The following is a 22,837-nucleotide window of genomic DNA, read 5'->3' as shown; positions in this document are numbered from 1 at the left end:
GTGCTGTGCTCCCTGCTGGCATAACCTCAGATGAACTCGAGCGTGAGAAAATATTCAGAAAAATTCCCACGCTCGAGTTCATCTGAGGTTTATGGGATATAAAAAAGGTTTACTGTATGTAAACCATGTCCTGTCGGGTTTGGGAAGGAGATAGCAAAAGCAGGCAATTGAATTACCGGCTTTTCTGCTATCTAGCGCTGTATGAAATATACATATATACTGTATCTCTCTCTCTCTCTATATATATATGTGTGTCTCACTAACATATATATATGAAGAAAGGGAAGAAAGATCTGCGGGTATCTCGGTGGTAGAAACCTGAACGCACTCTCTCATACATCTGCCCTTACATCAATCACTCCAACCCAATATCCTCCCAGAGGTCCACTTAATATGTGGGGAGTGAAAACGGAGCCAGGGTATTCCCAGCAGAATCTCGTCCATTCCCTTGGGAAGGACAAGAAGGGGAATAATCTCCTGGTGGGAAGGGGACATGGATAATGTAAAAGGGACAGTCTGGTGTGTGATCTGAGATGGAAGTGTTGACCCATTCACTACTCTAACAGTCACCGGTTTGGCGAGCATCACCAGAGGTATTGCATGGCACTGAGCAAAAGCCGAGGACATGAAATTCCCCTCTGCTCCAGAATCCACACAAAGCTCGACTGTTAGAGAGTAAAAGCCTAATATGATTGTCCCTTTGAAGGACAGCTTGGAGGAAAATGCCGCTGTGTCTAGTGAACCTCGTCCAATGGTTACTAGACGCGATCGTTTACCCGACCCCCGTGGACATTTATTGGCATAATGTCCTTCTTGTTGGCAATTTCTGCAAACCACGGGTACTCGAGCGGTCCGAGATTTAGGTCCCGCTCGAGAAACCTCCATGGCCTCATGGATTCTAGAGGTCTGGCGAAGGTGGGAGCCAACCGAAACCTCTGCCTATACTGGGCCCGCTCCAACCTCCGCTCGTTAAAATGGAGGTCAATGCGGGTAGATATAGAAATAAGCTCCTCCAGTGTGGTGGGAATCTCCCTGGTGGCCAAGGCGTCCTTCACATGGTCTGCCAGTCCTCTCCAGAACACCGGAATAAGGACTTTATCCGGCCATTCCAGCTCAGAGACCAGAGTCCCCCTGTGCAGAGGCGGGAACTCGACCCCTAACATCAATGAGGTTAGAAAACCAAAAAAAGTGCTTTAGTAAGTCAGTAAAAGTAGGTAGGAGTATTTAAAACAAGAAAATGATAAGGGTGCCCATACTTATGCACCTGTCAAATTTTGTATGAATGCAGATTGCACATTTTCTGTTAGTACAATAAACCTAATTTCAAGGCAGAAACATTACTGTGTCCAACAGTTATTAGATATATGAAACTGAAATAGCTGTTGCAAAAAAAAACTATTTTTATAAAACATTAAGCTTAAGATTAATAGGGGTGCCCAAACTTTTTCATATAACTGTGTATATACCCCTATACTATGTGTAGACATTTATTTTAGCTATTCTAATCTGAATTACCAGCTCTACTATAGAACACCGCTGCGTATTTCTCGCAAGTCACACGCATGGTCCGTGTGTAATCCGTATTTTTCTCGCCCCATTGACTTTCATTGGCGGATTTTTTGCGCAATACGCTGACAAACGCAGCATGCTGCGATGTTCTACGGCCATACAAGACCATATAATACGGATGTGTAAAATACAGCAGATAGGAGCTGCCCCATAGAAAATAATTTGTCCGTGTGCAATGCGTATTTTCTGCGCCTCTCATACGTCCATAAAACTCGCTAGTGTGACTTAGAGGTTCATCAGACACACATGCCTGCAGTCCTGCAGGACAATGCCGAAACCGAACTGCAAGGTTATGTGCAGACGATCAGTACCGTATTTTTTGGACTACGAGACGCACCGGACCATAAGCCGCACCTAGGTTTTAGAGTAGGAAATTCGGGGAAAAAACTGAAGCAAAAAATGTGGCCAATTCTGTACTTAAGATCACCTATCCTGGTAAATATGGTCCCCTCATCCCTACCCTGGTTTACATGGCCCTCATCCCCATCCTGGTATGCATGGCCCCATCTTATTCTGGTATGCATGGCCCCATCCTTATTCTGGTATGATTGGCCCCATCCCAGTACTGGTATGCATGGTCCCATTCTTATTCTGATATGATTGATTGGCCCCATCCTGTTCCTGGTATGATTGATTGGCCCCATCCTGTTCCTGGTATGATTGATTGGCCCCACCAGTTCCTGGTATGATTGATTGGCACCATCCAGTTCCTGGTATGATTGATTGGCCCCATCCAGTTCCTGGTATGACTGTTTGGCCCCATCCAGGCGCCGGTAAAGCCACCTCAGTGAAGGACCCGGAAGGGGCCCCTCGGCGATTTTCTATCTGGGGACTCCTTCCAGAACACCGCGATCGCAACCGGTTGTTCCGGTGGGAGAGCGCAGGGAGCCCCCGTCCCTGCGCGATGCCCCTCTATGCATAGGCAGCATCGATAGTAAAAAGTTGGTCACACTTGTCAAACACTATGTTTGACAAGTGTGACCAACCTGTCAATCAGTTTTCCAAGCGATGCTACAGATCGCTTGGAAAACGCTAGCATTCTGCAAGCTAATTACGCTTGTAAAACACTAGTGTTTAGCGGGAAAACGCATGCCAATTCCGCATGCGTTTTTCCCGCGGCAGGGAGTTCCGGAATTGCCTTGGAAATTTCCAAGGCAATTCCGGACGTGTGCACATAGCCTTAGGGTGGAATCGTGATCCACCCGCATCAAATAGGGGAACGTGACCTATGACGTACCTATACGTTAATAAGTTAATTGTCTGAAAATGTGTATATTCTCTGTTGTATTGTTTAAACCCAAATATTTCCCCTTCCCAAAAATTAATCAATAATAAATACTAGGTGCATGAAAAAAAACAGCAAGGGCAACAGGCCGCAGTGTTTGTGTGCCGTGTATTGACATCAAATTAAACTAGTATACTCGCTGTTCACAAACTCAGTACAGTTGTTTGTCACACACACTTTGGTTGCTGCAGAGTTTGTTGTTTTTTTCTTTAAGCAATATTATTGGCTTGCTGGCTTTTGCATGAAGAATGAAAAAAAAGTGATATTGAAATGAACCTGCTGCCAGATGCACTGACATAATTATTGTTGTGATCAAGTATAGTTGCCAGCTCTCCTACCTTTCTTTCCCCCCAACATTTGAATCTCTGTATTATTCTGTTTTCTTCATTGATGACACTAATCTTCTACACTGCTGCTGTTGTACAACTTGCACTATTTATAGAATTTGTCCACTATTTTATGGAGTTCTCTACCTATTTCATGCAAAGCTGAGCAGTAACAAGCTCTCACTCGCCAGATTCACCTCAAAATGGCTGCTGTATTCCCTGCCTCTGCTTTTAAACATGCCATGATAGTCCCTCCTGATAGGCAGTGCTATACTGTGTGATGTGATAGCTGCATGGCATTATACGGACGTCCATCGCACCTGAGGGCATGTGAGTCTTCTCTGGCTGATACAATCTTCTGCTTTGCGTAAAATGTTGGACATTATTGGTGATTCACACAAAGTGAATGGGGTTTTGTTTTTGTTTTCTTCTTTTTTTTCCACTGAATTCTTTTCTGTTGAACAGTGTGCTCTACAACACTACTGTATTTCATATGGTAATAAAAAGGATATCTACATACAGGATATAATACTTCTGGCTTATATCAGGTGAATGAAAATTTATGGATATGCCTAACATGTACAGCAGGGGCTTCCTAACCTCTTATAAGGGTTGACCACTACTAGATAATCCAACCACTATTAAAGTTTGCAAAGAGGTGAAAAAAATAAAAGACTTTTTTCCCTTTCTTACGTTTAGACGAAATATGAATGACGCAGATCGTCAGTGTGGCCAATGGACTGGCAACAGCGTTCATGCTAACTGTTGACTAGTGGTGGGTGCAGTGCTGAGTAAGATAACTTGTTTAAGCAAGTTTGATACTATCAAAAAAAATAGAGCAACAACCTTTTCTTCTAGAGGTATAGTAGTACCCTCACTTTTTCACAATTTTCAGTTGCCTCATACATTTTTTTGATAATCTGTGCAGAAATCTACAGGATAAAGAATATGTATGGAACATGAAACACTCACACACACCAAACTAATCATAACAAATTTATTTTGTATTTAGTAAAAAAAAAAAGTATAATACCTGGTCCATCTGACTTCTTTTTTCCTTCTTCTTCTTTGTCATCACAATCTATAATAATATGACCTGGCGGTTAGGACAAAGTAAACTAAATTAGTTTACACTGTTTTTTTTTATTTCAGTTTCTTTACATGCACTGCCATGCTAAAGACAGTATTTAATGAGTCTACAAACCAAATGTTGTAAGCAAACCAGCATAAAGTAACACAGTCTCATGGGACTAGTACTTTATACCAGGGGTCCCCAACTCCAGTCCTCAAGGCCCACCAACAGGTCATGTTTTCAGGATTTCCTTTGCATTGCACAGGTGATGCAATTATTACCTGGGCAAGACTAAGGAAATCCTGAAAACATGACATGTTGGTGGGCCTTGAGGACTGGAGTTGGGGACCCCTGCTTTATACTATGGAAGTGTTTTTCAGCAATTACAAACATTTCACAGGGTTGGATCTTTAAGTGACGCCACATTTTGAAGTATTTCAATGCTATTTCAATACATCAACAGAAAGTTGTGGGAGACTGTAATAACATCTATTTTTATTTATTGCAACTGAATATGGCTAAATATGTAGTATGGGAATGCCTTAATCTGAAATCCTTTTAACCCCTTAATGACCAAGCCAAATTTTACAATTCTGACCAGTGTTACTTTGAGGTTATAGCTCTGGAACGCTTCAACGGATCCTACTGATTCTGAGAATGTTTTTAGTGACATATTGTACTTCATTGATAGTGGTAAAATTTCTTCCATTTCAAAATGGAAATTTCAAACTTTTAGTTCGTATCCCCTTAAATTAGAGAGTTATGTCACATAAAATAGTTCATAAATAACATTCCTCATATGTCTACTTTACATCAAACAAGTATTGAAACAATTTTCTTTTGTTAGTAAGTTAGAAGGGTTAAAAGTCGACCACCAGTTTCTCATTTTTCCCACAAAATTTACAAAAACATTTTTTAGGGATCACATCACATTTGAAGTGACTTTGAGGGGTCTACAGTGGGTACGGAAAGTGTTCAGACCCCTTTAAATTTTTCACTCTTTGTTTCATTGCAGCCATTTGGTAAAATCAAAAAAGTTCATTTTCTCCTCATTTGGTCTGACATGCACTGTGAGGTCTTGTATAGACAGGTGTGTCTTTCCAAATCAAGTCCTATCAGTTTAATTAAACACAGCTGGACTCCAATGAAGGAGTAGAACCTTCTCAAGGAGGATCACAAGGAAATGGACAGCATGTGACTTAAATATGAGCGTCTGAGAAAAGGGTCTGAATACTTATGACCATGTGATATTTCAGTTTTTCTCTTTTAATAAATTTGCAAAAATTTCTACATTTCTCTTTTTTTGAATTTACCAAATGGCTGCAACGAAACAAAGAGTGAAGAATTTAAAGGGGTCTGAATAATTTCCATACCCACTGTATATAACAGAAAGTACCGTACCCAAAAGTGACACCATTCTAAAAACTGCACCCCTCAAGGTGCTCAAAACCACATTCAAGAAGTTTATCAACCCTTCAGGTGCTTCATAGGAACTGAATGTGGAAGGAAAAAAAATTACTTCAGGCCTAAAGTATTATTTTATTTTCACAAGGGTAACAGTAGAAGATGGACTCCAAAATTTGTTGTGCAATTTCTCCTGTATACGCCGATACCTTATTTGACTTTTTGAATGTAAAATTTGCTGGAATAATTAGGGGATGCCATGTTGCGTTTGGAGAACCCCTAAAGTGCCAAAACAGTGAAAACCCCTCACAAATGACCCCATTTTGGAAACTAGACCCCTGAAGGAATTTATTTAGATGTGTGGTGTGCACCTTAAGCCCACAGGTGCTTTACAGAATTTTAAACCAATGAGTCGTGAAAATTGAAAATCACATTTTTCCCACAAAAATGTTGCTTTAGCCCCACATTTTTCATTTTCACAAGGGTAACAAGAAAAATGGACCATACATTTGTGATTTTTGAAAATAATATTTTTAAAATATTGAATATGGTGTCATTAGTGTTGATCGCAAGTGCTCGCTACTCCGATGCATACCCGAGCACCCGATGCAAACTAACGAGTGTGCTTGAGTGACATGCTTAAGTGCCTACCCTGCATGTTTTGCAACTGTTAGACATCCCCACCAAAAAAACGTGAGGGGATTTGCGATACTCCATGCATACCGAATCACCAGATGCAAACTCGAGTAGCAAGCACTTGCGCTCAACACTAGCCGTCATAGTCTTTTTTTTTCTTTTACTAGAAAAAAAATATTTCTAACCCTGAACCTAACTCTAACACAACCCTAACCCAACCCTAACCCCAACCTTAACTGCAAAGAATGGAAAAAAAATATATTTTAGAATTTTTATCTAACTAAGAGGACGACAAAGGGGGATTTGATTTACTATTGTTTTTATTTTGATCACTGTGATAGGGTCTTCCTATCGTTGCAAGGTACCAGCTGGCAGATCTCGGCGGGTGCACTGCACCTACCATTTTGTTTCCCTGGAAGATGACGCCGGGCCAGGGGACAGATCAGGAGGGCCCTGAAATGGCAGAGGTACCAGGAGGTCTCGGGGGGCATCATTTCTCTGTCCACTGACATGTATATTATGCAGAAGTGGGAGAAATCATTGAAACAGCGGGCACACTTTTTTTGCGATAGCAGTTATTCACTGAATAACAGCGATCACAAGATTGGACACCGAAAAATCTGACCCTGATCATGTCTTCCGGGCTACCCCTGGTAGCCAAGATCCCAGAGATTTTCCAACTCTGGGGGGCACTGCAGCCTTATTTTCAATTTACTTTCTAAAAATGGTGATGAGAGAATAGGCAGTCGCTAAGGGGTTATGAATTTGATGGTCCTCTAGACAAAAATGCTCTGGTCAGTTGAGAGCACTGTGTTAGTGGTATAACATTTGAAAACGTTTCCCTAATCTTCCCAAGGTTCCAATACTTAAAAGAAAACAATCTTCAGACACACACTGCTCTCCTGCCTGTCAGCTTCATGCTTGCCTCAGGATGTTGCCTTTGGGTTGGCAATCTGGTTGATCTGCCAACTCGCACTCGGTGCTCTCCCATTCCAGCTACAGAGCAGCGCTTGCAAGCTGTATAGCAAAGAGCTTACAAGGACTGTGCTCACTGTCTACGAGACCAGCCACTGCTTATAGATTGCAGAGGTATTCAGTAACTTAGACGATGAGCAGTAAACTATAGAATCAAAAATGTTTATTAGAGATAAATTGCAAAGTTGCAATTTTTAACATGGTGCTAGCAGTGATCTCACTGGGGTCACTGCAGTTCATTGGCCTGGCAGTTCATCAGTGAGCTCACCGCAGTTCTCAGTGAGAAATTTCTTACCGTGAACTGCATTGAACTCACTGAGCTTAGCACTGCATCATGAGACTTTTTCTTATGGTGCTAGCCGTGATCTCACTGAGGTCACTGCAATTCATCAGCCTGGCTCAAAGCGAAGTGAGCTGGGAATGCAGCCTCAGTGACCCAAGTAACCTTGATGACATCACCGCTAGTCATTGATGCTGTGCTCAAATCAGCTCATTCTCCCGTGGTCTTCAGCCTGGATCGTCGCATATTGGCACTGTCTAGGTTGAAAACAGAGAATCCCAGCAGCCATGGATGTCATGATTCCAATGGCAGGGAATCACAAAAGGACAAGCACCAACGAGCTCTAGGGTGATGGAACCTGAGCTGACCGCGACCCTAAACCTGAACACACAAATAACAATAGCCGGGGAACGTGCCTACGTTGATCCTAGACGTCTCGCACCAGCCGAAGATCTAACTTCCCCTATCAGAAGAAACACAGACCTCTCTTGCCTCCAGAGAAATACCCCCACAGAAATAGCAGCCCTCCACATATAATGACGGTGAAATGAGAGGAAGGCACATACACAGTATGAAAACAGATTCAGCAAAATGAGGCCCGCTAAAACTAGATAGCAGAGGATACAAAAGTAAACTGCGCGGTCAGCAAAAAACCCTTCAAAAAACCATCCTGTAATTACTTGAACTCATGTTCCAACTCATGGAACATGAGGAGCAATTACAGCCCACTAAAGCAACAAGCAGCAAAGAGACAATTATATGCAAGCTGGACAAGACAAAAATAAAGCAAAACGTGGAACAAGAAAATCAAAACTTAGCTTGTCCTGAAGATTACTGAAGCCAGAAGCTGAGGTAACAAAACACTCTGATAACCTTGATAGCCGGTGGGGAAATGACAAGAAAGCCCGGTTAAATAGGAAACTCCCAAATCCTAATAGAACAGGTGGACACCAGAGACAGCAGAACACAAATCACCCAGTACCATCAGTAACCACCAGAGGGAGCCCAAAAACAGAACTCACAACAGTACCCCCCCTTGAGGAGGGGTCACCGAACCCTCACGAGAACCACCAGGGCGACCAGGATGAGCCCTATGAAAAGCGCGGACCAAATCATCAGCATGAACATCAGAGGCAACCACCCAAGAATTATCCTCCTGACCATAACCCTTCCACTTGACCAAATATTGGAGTTTCCGTCTGGAAACACGAGAATCCAAGATCTTCTCCACAACATACTCCAATTCTCCCTCCACCAGCACCGGAGCAGGAGGCTCAAGCGAAGGAACAACAGGTACCTCATACCTCCGCAACAACGACCGATGGAACACATTATGAATAGCAAACGATGCCGGGAGATCCAAACGAAACGACACAGGGTTAAGAATTTCCAAGATCCTATAAGGACCGATGAACCGAGGCTTGAACTTAGGAGAAGAGACCTTCATAGGAACAAAACGAGAAGACAACCACACCAAGTCCCCAACACGAAGTCGAGGACCCACGCGGCGACGGCGATTAGCAAACTGCTGAGCCTTCTCCTGGGACAACTTCAAATTGTCCACCACATGACTCCAAATCCGATGCAACCCATCCACCACCATGTCCACTCCAGGATAATCAGAAGGCTCCACCTGACCAGAGGAAAAACGAGGATGAAACCCCGAATTACAAAAGAAAGGAGAAACCAAGGTAGCAGAACTAGCCCGATTATTAAGGGCAAACTCGGCCAGCGGCAAAAAGGTAACCCAGTCATCCTGATCAGCAGAAACAAAACACCTCAAATAAGTTTCCAAGGTCTGATTAGTTCGCTCCGTCTGGCCATTCGTCTGAGGATGGAATGCAGACGAAAAGGACAAATCAATGCCCATCTTAGCACAGAACGTCCGCCAAAATCTAGACACAAACTGGGATCCCCTGTCAGAAACGATGTTCTCCGGAATCCCATGCAAACGAACCACGTTCTGGAAAAACAGAGGGACCAACTCAGAGGAGGAAGGCAACTTAGGCAAGGGTACAAGATGAACCATTTTAGAAAAGCAGTCACACACAACCCAGATGACAGACATTTTTTGAGAGACAGGGAGATCCGAAATAAAGTCCATGCAAATGTGCGTCCAAGGCCTCTTCGGGATAGGCAAAGGTGACAACAATCCACTGGCTCGAGAACAGCAAGGCTTAGCCCGAGCACAAACCGCACAAGACTGCACAAAAGAACGCACATCCCTCGACAAGGAAGGCCACCAAAAAGACCTGGCCACCAAGTCTCTAGTACCAAATATTCCAGGATGACCTGCCAACGCAGAAGAATGGACCTCGGAGATGACTCTACTGGTCCAACTATCCGGAACAAACAGTCTCTCAGGCGGACAACGATCAGGTTTACCCGCCTGAAACTCCTGCAAAGCACGTCGCAAGTCTGGGAAGACGGCCGACAAAATCACCCCATCCCTAAGGATACCAGTGGACTCAGAATTTCCAGGGGAGTCAGGCACAAAACTCCTAGAAAGAGCATCCGCCTTCACATTCTTTGAACCTGGCAGGTATGAAACCACAAAATTGAAACGAGAGAAAAACAGTGACCAACGAGCCTGTCTAGGATTCAGACGCCTGGCAGACTCAAGGTAAATCAGATTTTTGTGATCAGTCAAGACCACCACACGATGTCTAGCACCCTCCAGCCAATGACGCCACTCCTCAAATGCCCACTTCATGGCCAAAAGTTCCCGATTACCCACATCATAATTCCGCTCAGCGGGCGAAAATTTTCTAGAAAAGAATGCACATGGCTTCATCACCGAGCAATCGGAGCTTCTCTGTGACAAAACCGCCCCCGCTCCAATCTCGGAAGCATCAACCTCAACTTGGAAAGGAAGCGAAACATCAGGCTGACGCAACACAGGAGCAGAAGAAAACCGGCGTTTAAGTTCCCGAAAGGCCTCCACAGCCGCAGGAGACCAATCAGCAACATCAGCACCCTTCTTAGTCAAATCCGTCAAAGGCTTAACAACACTAGAAAAATTAGTTATAAAACGACGATAGAAATTAGCAAAGCCTAAGAACTTCTGCAGACTCTTAAGAGATGCAGGCTGCGTCCAGTCACAAATAGCCCGAACCTTGACGGGATCCATCTCAATAGTAGAAGGGGAAAAAATATACCCCAAGAAAGAAATCTTCTGGACTCCAAAGAGACACTTTGAGCCCTTTACAAACAAGGAATTAGCCCGCAGGACCTGAAACACCTTCCTGACCTGCTGAACATGAGACTCCCAGTCATCAGAAAAAACCAAAATATCATCCAAATACACAATCATAAATTTATCCAGATATTCACGGAAAATATCGTGCATAAAGGACTGGAAGACTGAAGGAGCATTAGAAAGTCCGAAAGGCATTACCAAATACTCAAAATGGCCCTCAGGCGTATTAAATGCGGTTTTCCACTCATCACCTTGCTTTATTCGTATAAGATTATACGCACCCCGAAGATCAATCTTAGTGAACCATTTAGCCCCCTTAATGCGAGCAAACAAATCAGTCAACAAAGGCAAAGGATACTGATATTTTACGGTAATCTTATTCAAAAGACGATAATCTATACAAGGCCTCAAGGACCCATCTTTTTTGGCCACGAAAAAAAAACCTGCTCCCAAAGGGGACGAAGATGGACGGATATGTCCCTTTTCCAAGGACTCCTTAACATAATCCCGCATAGCAGTATGCTCTGGCACTGACAGATTGAACAAACGACCTTTAGGAAATTTACTACCAGGAATTAAATCTATAGCACAATCGCAATCCCTGTGAGGAGGAAGCGAACTGAGCTTAGGCTCCTCAAAAACATCCCGATAATCAGACAAAAATACAGGAACCTCAGAAGGAGTAGATGAAGCGATAGAAATCGGAGGTGCATCATCATGAACCCCCTGACATCCCCAGCTTAACACAGACATTGTTTTCCAGTCAAGGACTGGATTATGAGTTTGTAACCATGGCAGACCAAGTACTAGAACATCATGTAAATTATACAATACCAGGAAGCGAATCACCTCCTGATGAACGGGAGTCATACGCATGGTCACTTGTGTCCAGTACTGAGGCTTATTCATAGCTAAAGGTGTAGAGTCAATTCCCTTCAAAGGAATAGGGACTTCCAGAGGCTCAAGACTAAACCCACATCGCTTGGCAAATGACCAATCCATAAGACTCAGGGCAGCGCCTGAATCTACATAGGCATCGACGGAAATGGATGATAATGAGCAAATCAGAGTCACAGACAGAATGAACTTAGACTGTAACGTACTAATGGCAACAGACTTATCAACCTTTTTTGTGCGTTTAGAGCATGCTGATATAACATGAGCTGAATCACCACAATAAAAGCACAACCCATTTTTCCGCCTATAGTTTTGCCGTTCACTTCTAGACTGAACTCTATCACATTGCATTGTCTCAAGTGCCTGTTCAGAAGACACTGCCAAATGGTGCACAGGTTTGCGCTCCCGTAAACGCCGATCAATCTGAATAGCCATAGTCATAGACTCATTCAGACCCGTAGGCGCAGGGAACCCCACCATAACATCTTTAATGGCCTCAGAAAGGCCATCTCTGAACTTTGCAGCCAGGGCGCACTCATTCCACTGAGTAAGCACTGACCATTTCCGAAATTTTTGACAATATATTTCTGCTTCATCTTGCCCCTGAGAGAGAGCTAATAAAGCTTTTTCAGCCTGAATCTCCTGGTTAGGTTCCTCATAGAGCAAACCCAATGCCAGAAAAAACGCATCCACATTAAGCAACGCAGGATCCCCTGGTGCCAATGCAAATGCCCAATTTTGAGGGTCACCCCGCAGGAAAGATATAATAATCTTAACCTGCTGAGCAGGGTCTCCAGAAGAGCGAGATTTCAAAGAAAGGAACAGCTTTCAATTGTTCCTAAAATTCAGAAAACTAGATCTATCTCCAGCAAAGAACTCTGGAATAGGAATTCTAGGTTCAGACATAGGAGCATGTACAACAAAATCTTGTATATTTTGAACCTTAGCAGCAAGATTATTCAAGCTGGAAGCTAAACTCTGGACGTCCATGATAAACAGCTAAGGTCAGAGCCATTCAAGGATTAAGAGGAGGAAAAAAAAAAAAAATCAGCCTGGCTGCAATTAAGGCTAGGCAGCAACCTCAGAGAAGAAAAAAAAAAAAAAAAAAAACTTCCTCAGACTACTTTTCCTCCTACTTCAGCCCAAACATTTTGGCCGGCTATACTGTCATGATTCCAATGGCAGGGAATCACAAAAGGACAAGCACCAACGAGCTCTAGGGTGATGGAACCTGAGCTGACCGCGACCCTAAACCTGAACACACAAATAACAATAGCCGGGGAACGTGCCTACGTTGATCCTAGACGTCTCGCACCAGCCGAAGATCTAACTTCCCCTATCAGAAGAAACACAGACCTCTCTTGCCTCCAGAGAAATACCCCCACAGAAATAGCAGCCCCCCATATATAATGACGGTGAAATGAGAGGAAGGCACATACACAGTATGAAAACAGATTCAGCAAAATGAGGCCCGCTAAAACTAGATAGCAGAGGATACAAAAGTAAACTGCGCGGTCAGCAAAAAACCCTTCAAAAAACCATCCTGTAATTACTTGAACTCATGTTCCAACTCATGGAACATGAGGAGCAATTACAGCCCACTAAAGCAACCAGCAGCAAAGAGACAATTATATGCAAGCTGGACAAGACAAAAATAAAGCAAAACGTGGAACAAGAAAATCAAAACTTAGCTTGTCCTGAAGATTACTGAAGCCAGAAGCTGAGGTAACAAAACACTCTGATAACCTTGATAGCCGGCGGGGAAATGACAAGAAAGCCCGGTTAAATAGGAAACTCCCAAATCCTAATAGAACAGGTGGACACCAGAGACAGCAGAACACAAATCACCCAGTACCATCAGTAACCACCAGAGGGAGCCCAAAAACAGAACTCACAACACATGGATTAAGGAATGGGACAGTATGTCGGACTGGTGAGGGATACGGTTGCTTTTTTTTTTTTACAGGAGACCAGGGATTCAATGGAATAGGCATTAGGTGTGTATCGTTGTTTATTATTTTATGTTTTTTTCAGGAGACGAGGGTTTCAATGCAATGGGTGTAATGTAAGTATAACTGTTTGTTATTTTTAAATAAAAAATGTAAAACTATGCATCTTTTTATTTCAAATAAAGGACTTTCTTCTTGCTGTGTGTTTATTTACTCTATGACTATAAAATTAGTAATGGATAAGCATCTTATCGATTTCTCTCCATTACTAACCTGTTGAATTGATGTCACCTGACAATACAAAGGTGACATCAATCACACAAATATGAACCCCACTTGCCACCGCCACAGGGAAACTGGGAAGAGCTGGGCAAATCTGGGGGGAACCTGCAAGTTGCAGAGCGCAGCTGTCAGTTTTATCCTGCTGGTTATCGAAACCAGAAGAGACCCCCTTCCCCTGCACTCAATGTTATTAGCATCAGCAGATGTCTGTGACCGGAGGTAACCTTTATACTGGTGGATGCAGATGCTGGCTCAAGCTGTCATAATCTTACTGCCAATCAGAGCCGCCCAGTGTTTCCCAACCTATCATGCGGATGACAGCATGAGAAACAGCCGAAGTTTAGGGTGCCGAACCCGAACAGTGACACAGACTTCCTGGGGAAGTTTATGTTCAGGGAAAAAAGTGTGCCCGCTGTTTCAATGATTTCTCCCTCTTCTGACATCTTATACATGTCAGTGGACAAAGAAATTATGCCAAAGCAGTAGGTTTCAGTACGGAACACAAACTTTACTGTTCGGGTTCAACAATCTCTAATTACGAATATACCAAACATGTATATATTTTGTTAAATTTAAAGTGGTTTTCCCATGAACAAAGTAAAAAAAATTATCAGTAGATCTTTGAATAATTGTAAGGTCCACGAATGTGACTAAAAAAAATGTTCCTCTGCTAAGATAATTTTATAAATGTGCCCCTGCTGTGTACTGTGTTATGGCTGTGTTTGACTGTGCCGGAACATGGTCTGATCATATCACAGCTCCTGGGCACGAGAGTGAGCAAAAGAGAAGATGCAAACATTACAGCATGGGATCACAGCTGATCTTTGAGGTAAAACATTGCTTAAAAACAGGCAGTGAAATGTTTTACCTCACAAGAAGAATCAGCTGCGATCCCAGATGTAGTATCAGATGTAGTATCAGTATACTCTATTTTGTGTCCTCCCCTGACCAGGAGCTGTGATATGATCAGACCATGTTCCTGCACGGTCAGAAACAGCCATTACACAGTACACAGCAGGGGCACATTTAGAAAATTATCTCAGCACAGGAACTTTTTTTAACACTTCTAATTATGGAACTTATTTTTATTCCAAGATCTATTAATTGAAATGTATTTTGTTAGTGGGAAAACCTGTGGCAAGCAGAAAGTTTCATTAATACCATTTTGGGGTACAAATGACACTTTGATTGCTTCTTACTTCTTTTATTTTTGGTATTGCAGCATCCAAAAAACTGCAGTTCTGGCATTTAAATTTTTTCAGTGAAAGAAAAAGGGGTGATTCGAATTTTGATTTTTTTAATCTATATTTTTAAAAACTTTTTTATTTGATTTTTATTCCTGTATGGGGACTTGAACTCACAATCGTAGACTCACTTATCCTATGTATGGCCACAGTATTGCAGAATATAATAAAAAGCATGGTCCTCTATGAATGCCAGTACTGTAATGGCAGACTTGTCTTCCGCAGACCACTGGCTACCTTAGCAACCAATCGACTCCCCACAATCACATCACAGGGGACTGATGGGCATGTGGAATGGCGTATCCCCCCTCTCCACCGGTTCGTGAGCATTAAATGCCACTGTCAGAGATTTATAGCAGCATTTAAGTAGTTAACAGCAGTCGGCAGAACTAGGATTCACATGCTGCTGTTAGAGCAAACACTGGCTGTTTAACACAGCACCCCAGCTTTCAACAAAGAAGACCAAACATATAAACTAACAGTACGTCAAATGTTAACAAGTGTTTAAAACTGGCAATTATTCTGGCAGATATCCCATAAACCAGATCCCAATCCGATTACATTTAGTTATAATTTATATGACATTTCTCAAGTTTAAATTTTATGATTTTTTAAAGGGTAAATAGCACTTGACCAACTTCTTGAATAATCCCATCTAAAGAGTGTTCAGAATTAGGCTTTCTGATGAGATCCCGGTTACTCTTGGGTGCAACCAACCAACTACAGTACAAAAGCATAGTTTAATACTATATTCATACTTGAATTGAATCAAAGTCATGGCCCAGTTTCTATGCAGAAACTATTTTACTGCCACAGGTTTAAGTAGTAAATGGAAAATACTGAGTCCAATCAGTCAGCCATCCCTCTAAAGGTGAAAGAGGATATACATTATACTGATTAGTGTTTGCTTTACCAATATACCCTGCATGTATAAATAAATAGACACACTAATTAAGAGAATATGGGACAAATTCATCAAAAGTGACATTTTGTACACCAGCCTTGATCCAAAATCTGTTTAAAGGGAACCTACCATGTTCCCCAATGCTATTAACCTGTAGATATGCAGTTCATCTGCAGGATAATAGCAATCTAAAGCCATGAGCCACCATACTGAAACCTCTGCTACTGAAAAGAAATTAACTTTAACTTTATGTACAGTATTTTGCAGACTATAAGACATACTTTTTTGGGGTGGAAAATAGGGATGCATTTTATAGTCTGAATGTAGGCTACCGGGGGCTGGGGTGGAGCAGGTTGCCACTGCGGAAAGGCAGCAGGAGTGGGGCGATGCTGCGAGCCCTGGGTTGGGAGGAGGGGGTGTCCTAGCGGAGGGCTTCAGGAAAATGGCGGCAGAGAGGGCAGGAGCGGAATTCCCTCTCTGAACATTGCTCTCCTTGCGGTGGGTTACAGTAAAGTAACTTCATATCAATATTCCATTACAGTGCATATCTGCTTTGATTAAATGGTAAAGGCAGCAACCAAGCAGTGGCTGCAGCCGGCATGTGAAACAACAATGTAATGTCAGTCTCCGGAAACCTTGGAACAGCATTGCCGCAAGAGGTGATTATACACAGTTTTCATTTTAATTGGGACCCTGAATTGATTAAACTGCGATTGTCCAATGGTAGACAACACCTTCAATAAATTTGGTGCATCTTTCATCTGCCAGTGGACCAAAGTCAGAAACTGCACTGCAGTACTTGTGGAGAGTGACATGCCTAGCATGTCATGCCAATGTGAAGAAGCTTATAAGCCTTGCAATACTTTTCTGGGAAATTAAATATTCAAATTGCCTCTTCAGAGAGGAAGAAGACTTGAACTCTAGTGCTACCTATTGGAAGTAGCGATCCTAAAAGTCAACAATTTAACAAGACTTGCCATATGACTTAGGATAAAAGCCAAACCAGAATCTCAATTTGCAGAATTTCCCCTTGTCATGACAAAGTATTAGATATGATTTTTCACTCTTCGCAAGGAGAAATGTTACCCTTTAGATGAAACTAAGAAGCCTCTCATACAGCCAAATCAGATCTCATACTTTGCACTGACGAGTTATATGGCAAGGCTTGTTAAAGGGTTGCTAGTGACTTTTAGGATTGCTAAAAGGCAAAAAGAATGAGAGAAATGGTCTGTGGTCACCACCTGCAGAACAACTCCTTTATAGGGGTTGTCTTGCTAACTACCCATCATTTCTACCTATTTTCTGCTCCATTTGCACAACAGAAGGAGAAATTTATTCACAATTGGTGTTGCTTCATAACTGGACAGGTTGATTTCACAGAAGCGTGATTGACTTGGAGTTACATTGTGTTGTTTAAGTGTTCTCTTTATTTTTGAGCAATATATATATGTATATACATACACACACCAACGTGTAATTAGACCTGTAGTGTAGCCTATTTCCCATGTCAATATATATAGAGCTAAGACACAAATGTTAATGAAGTCTTACAGTTTTAGCCAATGAATAAAAAATATTAATCAAATGTGTTAGATATGTAGTAAAAAGTGATTATTGTGATTATTACCTTTTGCATTATTTTTCCTTCTCATTTCCCTTTCCTTTTCTTCTTTATTTTCCTTGCGTCTTTGTCTCAGGGCAGTTTTTGGATTAGTGATCCAGGCTTGGTAGATAAACTAGACAAAATACAATGTTTTTGCAATGAGATCTACAGACATACTAAATACTAAAGATAGTTCCTATCTATTTTATCTGTCAGTGTCTATTTAATGTATTTGTAAACTTGTAATAAAGGGACCATTAAAGTGTGGACGCCTTTAGATTTTTATAAGTAAAGAATTTTAATTAAAATACATAAGTGTAGATTTGGCTTCATCCAGACAGGCATAGCCTACTCAGCAGATTTCTGGTATAATTAAAGTCAAATATAATACATTTGTTGGAACATGATTGGCCATAGCCTTTTCCACTATGCCATATCCAGGGGCATAATGATTGCGGTTGTGGATGGTGCGACTGTAACCGGGCTTGTGGAGTCACCGCTATTATCAGCTGGATATGCATCTTCAGACGCATATTCAGCTGAAATGTAATGTGGCACTGAGAACCACCGGTTCTCTGCATAATTGCTATATTCCACCTGCCAATCAAAGGCTGGCAGCTGACATCAGCTTGCCTGTTGCAAGCGACGCATGGCATTAACGCATTACCAGGCCCTGCTGCAATGAAGGAGAAGACACTACACATCATGGAAGCGAAGAGAGGTAAGAAATCTAGAATTTAAAAGAAAAATTGGTTGTAAAAGAGTGCAGGGCCGGGAAATTAAATTTTAGGATCCCTGGCATTAGTAAAGGGTCCAGGATGGGTTATATTATTGCAGAATGTGTGACATAATTACTGTATGAGGGCCAGAATGAGGAACATACATTATTAGCTTATGGTAGCAAGTGGGACACATAATTACAGTACTGTTTACAGCCAATTGGAGTACACTATTATAGCATGGGGCAAATTGGGGAACATTATTACTGTATGGAGGCCAGAATAGGAAATACTATGACTACACAATGGGAGAAACCACATTGTGGCCCATACATTATTAATTTATTGAGCCACAATATGGGATGTTCTAACTTCATCGAGGTTTAAAAGATTGATGCTAATAGTGCATGGGGAAGAAATTGTGTACGTTACTACTGAATTTTTGCCACTGGGTAGGGTCATTACTGTTATATTTGAGCTCAAAGACGGACAATACACTGAATGAGGCCACAAAGAGGAATTTTAGCATTGCATGGCGGCTACAAAATGGAACATAAGCATTAATGTACAGTATGGGGGCTTCAAAGGGGGGATTTCTACTGTGAGGGCATCACAAAGAAAAAGATATCACTACTGTACTATAATTTCTTCTGCTGTCTTGGGGTCATCCTTGATTCCGAGCTTTCATTCACCCCCCACATCCGATCACTGGCTCGCTCTTCTTATCTGCACCTCAAAAACATTTCTAGAATTCGCCCTTTTCTTACTTTCGACTCTGCAAAACTCTTACTGTTTTACTTATTCATTCTCGTCTGGACTATTGTAACTCTCTACTAATCAGCCTCCCTCTTACCAAACTCTCCCCACTCCAATCTGTGCTGAATGCTGCAGTCAGGATCATATTCCTCACCAACCGTTACACCGATGCCTCTACCTTGTGCCAGTCATTACACTGGTTACCCATCCACTCCAGAATCCAGTACAAAACTACTACCCTCATCCACAAAGCACTCCATGGCTCATCACCACCCTACATCTCCTCTCTGGTCTCAGTCTACCACTCTACCCGTGCCCTCCGCTCTGCTAAGGACCTCAGGTTAGCATCCTCAATAATCAGAACCTCCCACTCCCATCTCCAAGACTTTACACGTGCTGCGCCGATTCTTTGTAATGCACTACCTAGGTTAATACGATTAATCCCCAATCCCCACAGTTTTAAGTGTGCCCTAAAAACTGATTTGTTCAGATTGGCCTACCGCCTCAACACATTAACCTAACGATCCCTGTGTGGCCTATCATAAAAAAACAAAAAAACAAAACAAAACAAAATAAAAACATAATCAGGTTCCTCATATGTTCTCATACACTTTATGCAGTTAATAGCCCTCTGTGTCTGTACTGTTACATACTTAGGCAGTTAACTGGTTCATGCAGCTTTACATGAACACCCGAGCCTTACACTATGGCTGGTCCGAATAACTAAAGCAATTGATACCATCCACCTCTCGTGTCTCCCTTTTTCCTCATAGTTTGTAAGCTTGCGAGCAGGGCCCTCACTCCTCTTGGTATCTATTTTGAACTGTGATTTCTGTTATGCTGTAATGTCTATTGTCTGTACAGGCCCCTCTATAATTTGTAAAGCGCTGCGGAATATGTTGGCGCTATATAAATAAAATTATTATTATTATTATTATTATTATTCTTGTGAATTCTCTTGCTATGGGGGAACAAAAGGGAGGTACTATTACTGTGTAGGGGACCAGTATGCTAATATTGCACTTTTCTTTTTCATCTGGCGCAGTTATGGAAATAGTATGGAGGTTCTTGTACAAGTGAACATTAGATGTGTAGAATTAGAATTATTAGATGTGTAAGTTACTTTCTACAGAGATGGTTCCTGCCTGAAAGAAGGCATTGTAGTCTTTGATGGATGAAGAAGAAAAGTGAAAATTATTTATTTAGTTCGGATGTATTACCAGTAAATCACTGGATTAAATTGTACTATATACACTTATATGATCTACAGAGTTCTTGTGTATAGTATCACTGGTGGTAATATTAGTGTTAGTATGGTGGTCTTTGATAGTGATCAGTATGTTGGTATTCTTCAAATTTATACATGTATTTATACTAATATTGGTATACTAGTTTTGGTATAGCGGACTTGTTCAATAACAACATGGAGACATTTGTTATTTGGTGAATGCATTACTAGTATTTAGAAGCATTACTTAGAAAATTATTTTATTGCTTTGTTTTCCGCAAGGTTTAAATATTTTTTCTGTAGTCTTTTTTCTTTAATAGGGAGCGATAGCGACCACATATGTCTTTATAAAATCTGTAACACTATAGAGGCATGTACAACTGACCAACATGCTCGTGGGGGCCCAGATCCAAATTTTGCAATATTATTATTATTCAAATTACTCTTTAGAACTTTCTCATTGTTCTTGTAGTTATACTGTAGTTTGAAAATACTGTACAACTCTCCCATTGTTCTCGGAATGTTATTACTATTTAAATTACTCCTTAGAACTCTCCCATTGGTTTCGGAATTCTAATGTAGTTTAAAAATTCTGTAGAACTCTCCCATTGTTACAATTCTAATGTAGTTTAAATCTGTAGAACTCTCCCTGTTGTTCTCAGAATGTTCCTGTTATATAAATCACTCCTTAAAACTCTCCCATTGTTCTCAAAATGTTGTTTTTATTTGAATTACTCTTTAGAACTTCCCCATTGTTCTGGCAATTCTACTGTTGTTTAAAAAATCTAGTAGAACTGTCCAATTGTTCTCACAATTCAACTGTAGTTTAAAAATCCAGTAGAACTCTCCTTATTGTTTTCAGAATGTTATTGTTATATAAATTACTCTTTAGAACTCTCCCATTGTTTTTTGGAATTCTACTGTAGTTTTAAAAATCTGTAGAACTCTCACTATTGTTCTCGGAATGTTATTGTTATTTAAATGACTCTTTAAAACTCTCCCATTGTTCTCGGAATGTTGTTTTTACTTGAATTACTCTTTAGAACTTTTCTAAAGAAACCCAGTAGAACGCCACCATTGTACTCGGAATGTTATTGTTTTTTAAATTACTGTTTAGAACTCTTCCTTTGTTCTCAGAATGTTAATTTCATTTAAATTACTCTTTAGAATACTCCCATTGTCCTCTGAATTCTACTGTAGCTTAAAAATCCTGTAGAACTTTCCCATTGCTCTCGGAATGTTATTGTTATTTAAATTACTCTTTAGAATTCTTCCACCATTCATGGAATTCTACTGTTGTTTAAAAATATTGTAGAACTCTCCCACTGTTCTCAGAATGTTACTCTTATTCAAATTACTCTTTAGAACTCTCCCATTGTTTTTGGAATTCTATTGTAGTTTAAAAATCCTATAGAACTCTCCCATTGTTCTCGTAATGCTATTTTTTTTTAAATTACTGATTAGAACTCTTCCATTGCTCTCATAATGTTATTCTTATTTAAGTTAATCTTGGCAAAGTATGAGATATGATTTGTTAATCTTTAGAACTCTCCCATTATTCTTAGTAGAATAGTACAATTAGTAGAGCTATAAAGCTCAGCACATGTACTGCAATAACACATTCAGCTCTGAGTAGTTTGTTCTGCAGTGCACACAGCTATCACTACAGTACCGTGAAAAAGTATTCATACCCCATGAACTTTTCCACATTTTTTCACGTTACACCCACATGTCCCAACAAAAAGTAGCAAGTGTTTGTGAAGTGTAAAGGAAATGATTTTCTAATTATTTTAAAAATATAAATCTGAAAATTATGATATGCATTTGTATTCAGTCCCCTGTAGTCTGATACGCAGAAGTCACATAATTAGCATATTGAGTCCACCTGTGTTTAATTTATTCAGAGTATAACTAGGCCTCAGAGGGTTGAGAACATTAAGGATCAAACAGCATTATGAAAACCAAGGAATACACCAGACAGAGACAAAGTTGTGGAGAAAAGTAAAGGTTAGTTTATAAAAAAATAGCCCAAGATCTGAACATCTCATGGAGCACTCTTCAATCCATCATCCAAAAATGGTGGGAATATGGCACAACTGCAAGCTTGCCAAGATGTGGCTGTGCACCTAAAATTACATCCCAAGTAAGAAAAGAACTAATAAGAAAAGCAGCCAAGAGACCCATGGTCACTTTAAAGGAACTGCAGAGATCTACAGCTCATGTAAGAGAATCTTTCCACATGACAACTATTTGTCATATAATCCACAAAACTGGCCTATGTGGAAGAGTGGCAAGAATAAAGCTATTTTTGAAAGCAAGCCATATGATATCATGTTTATAGTTTGCAAAAAGCCATGGAGGAGACAGAGCTAGCATGTGCAAGCAGGTCAGATGATACCAATGTAGAACTTTTTTTGCTAAATGCAAAATGCTATGTGTGGTGGAAAACTAACACTGCACATCACCCATCAAACATCATCCCCACCATCAAACATGTTGTGGGGATGAT

At 41.1% G+C, this 22,837-nt stretch overlaps 1 protein-coding gene across 1 annotated transcript in view; it reads right to left on the bottom strand.

Moving 5' to 3' along the window:
* PIEZO2 (piezo type mechanosensitive ion channel component 2) overlaps positions 1-22,837 on the bottom strand; it is a 628,465-nt gene that overhangs the window by 84,817 nt on the left and 520,811 nt on the right. The window contains exons 34-35 of the mRNA XM_069731039.1: positions 17,650-17,758; positions 4,214-4,276 (exon numbers count right to left, since the gene is read on the bottom strand). Coding sequence (XP_069587140.1) covers positions 4,214-4,276; positions 17,650-17,758 — 172 coding nt within the window. The remainder of the gene's footprint in view (positions 1-4,213; positions 4,277-17,649; positions 17,759-22,837) is intronic.

The sequence above is a fragment of the Ranitomeya imitator genome, chromosome 6, assembly GCF_032444005.1.
Source record: "Ranitomeya imitator isolate aRanImi1 chromosome 6, aRanImi1.pri, whole genome shotgun sequence".
NCBI classification, from domain to species: Eukaryota; Metazoa; Chordata; class Amphibia; order Anura; family Dendrobatidae; genus Ranitomeya; species Ranitomeya imitator.
This window is presented reverse-complemented; position numbering and strand designations above follow the sequence as displayed.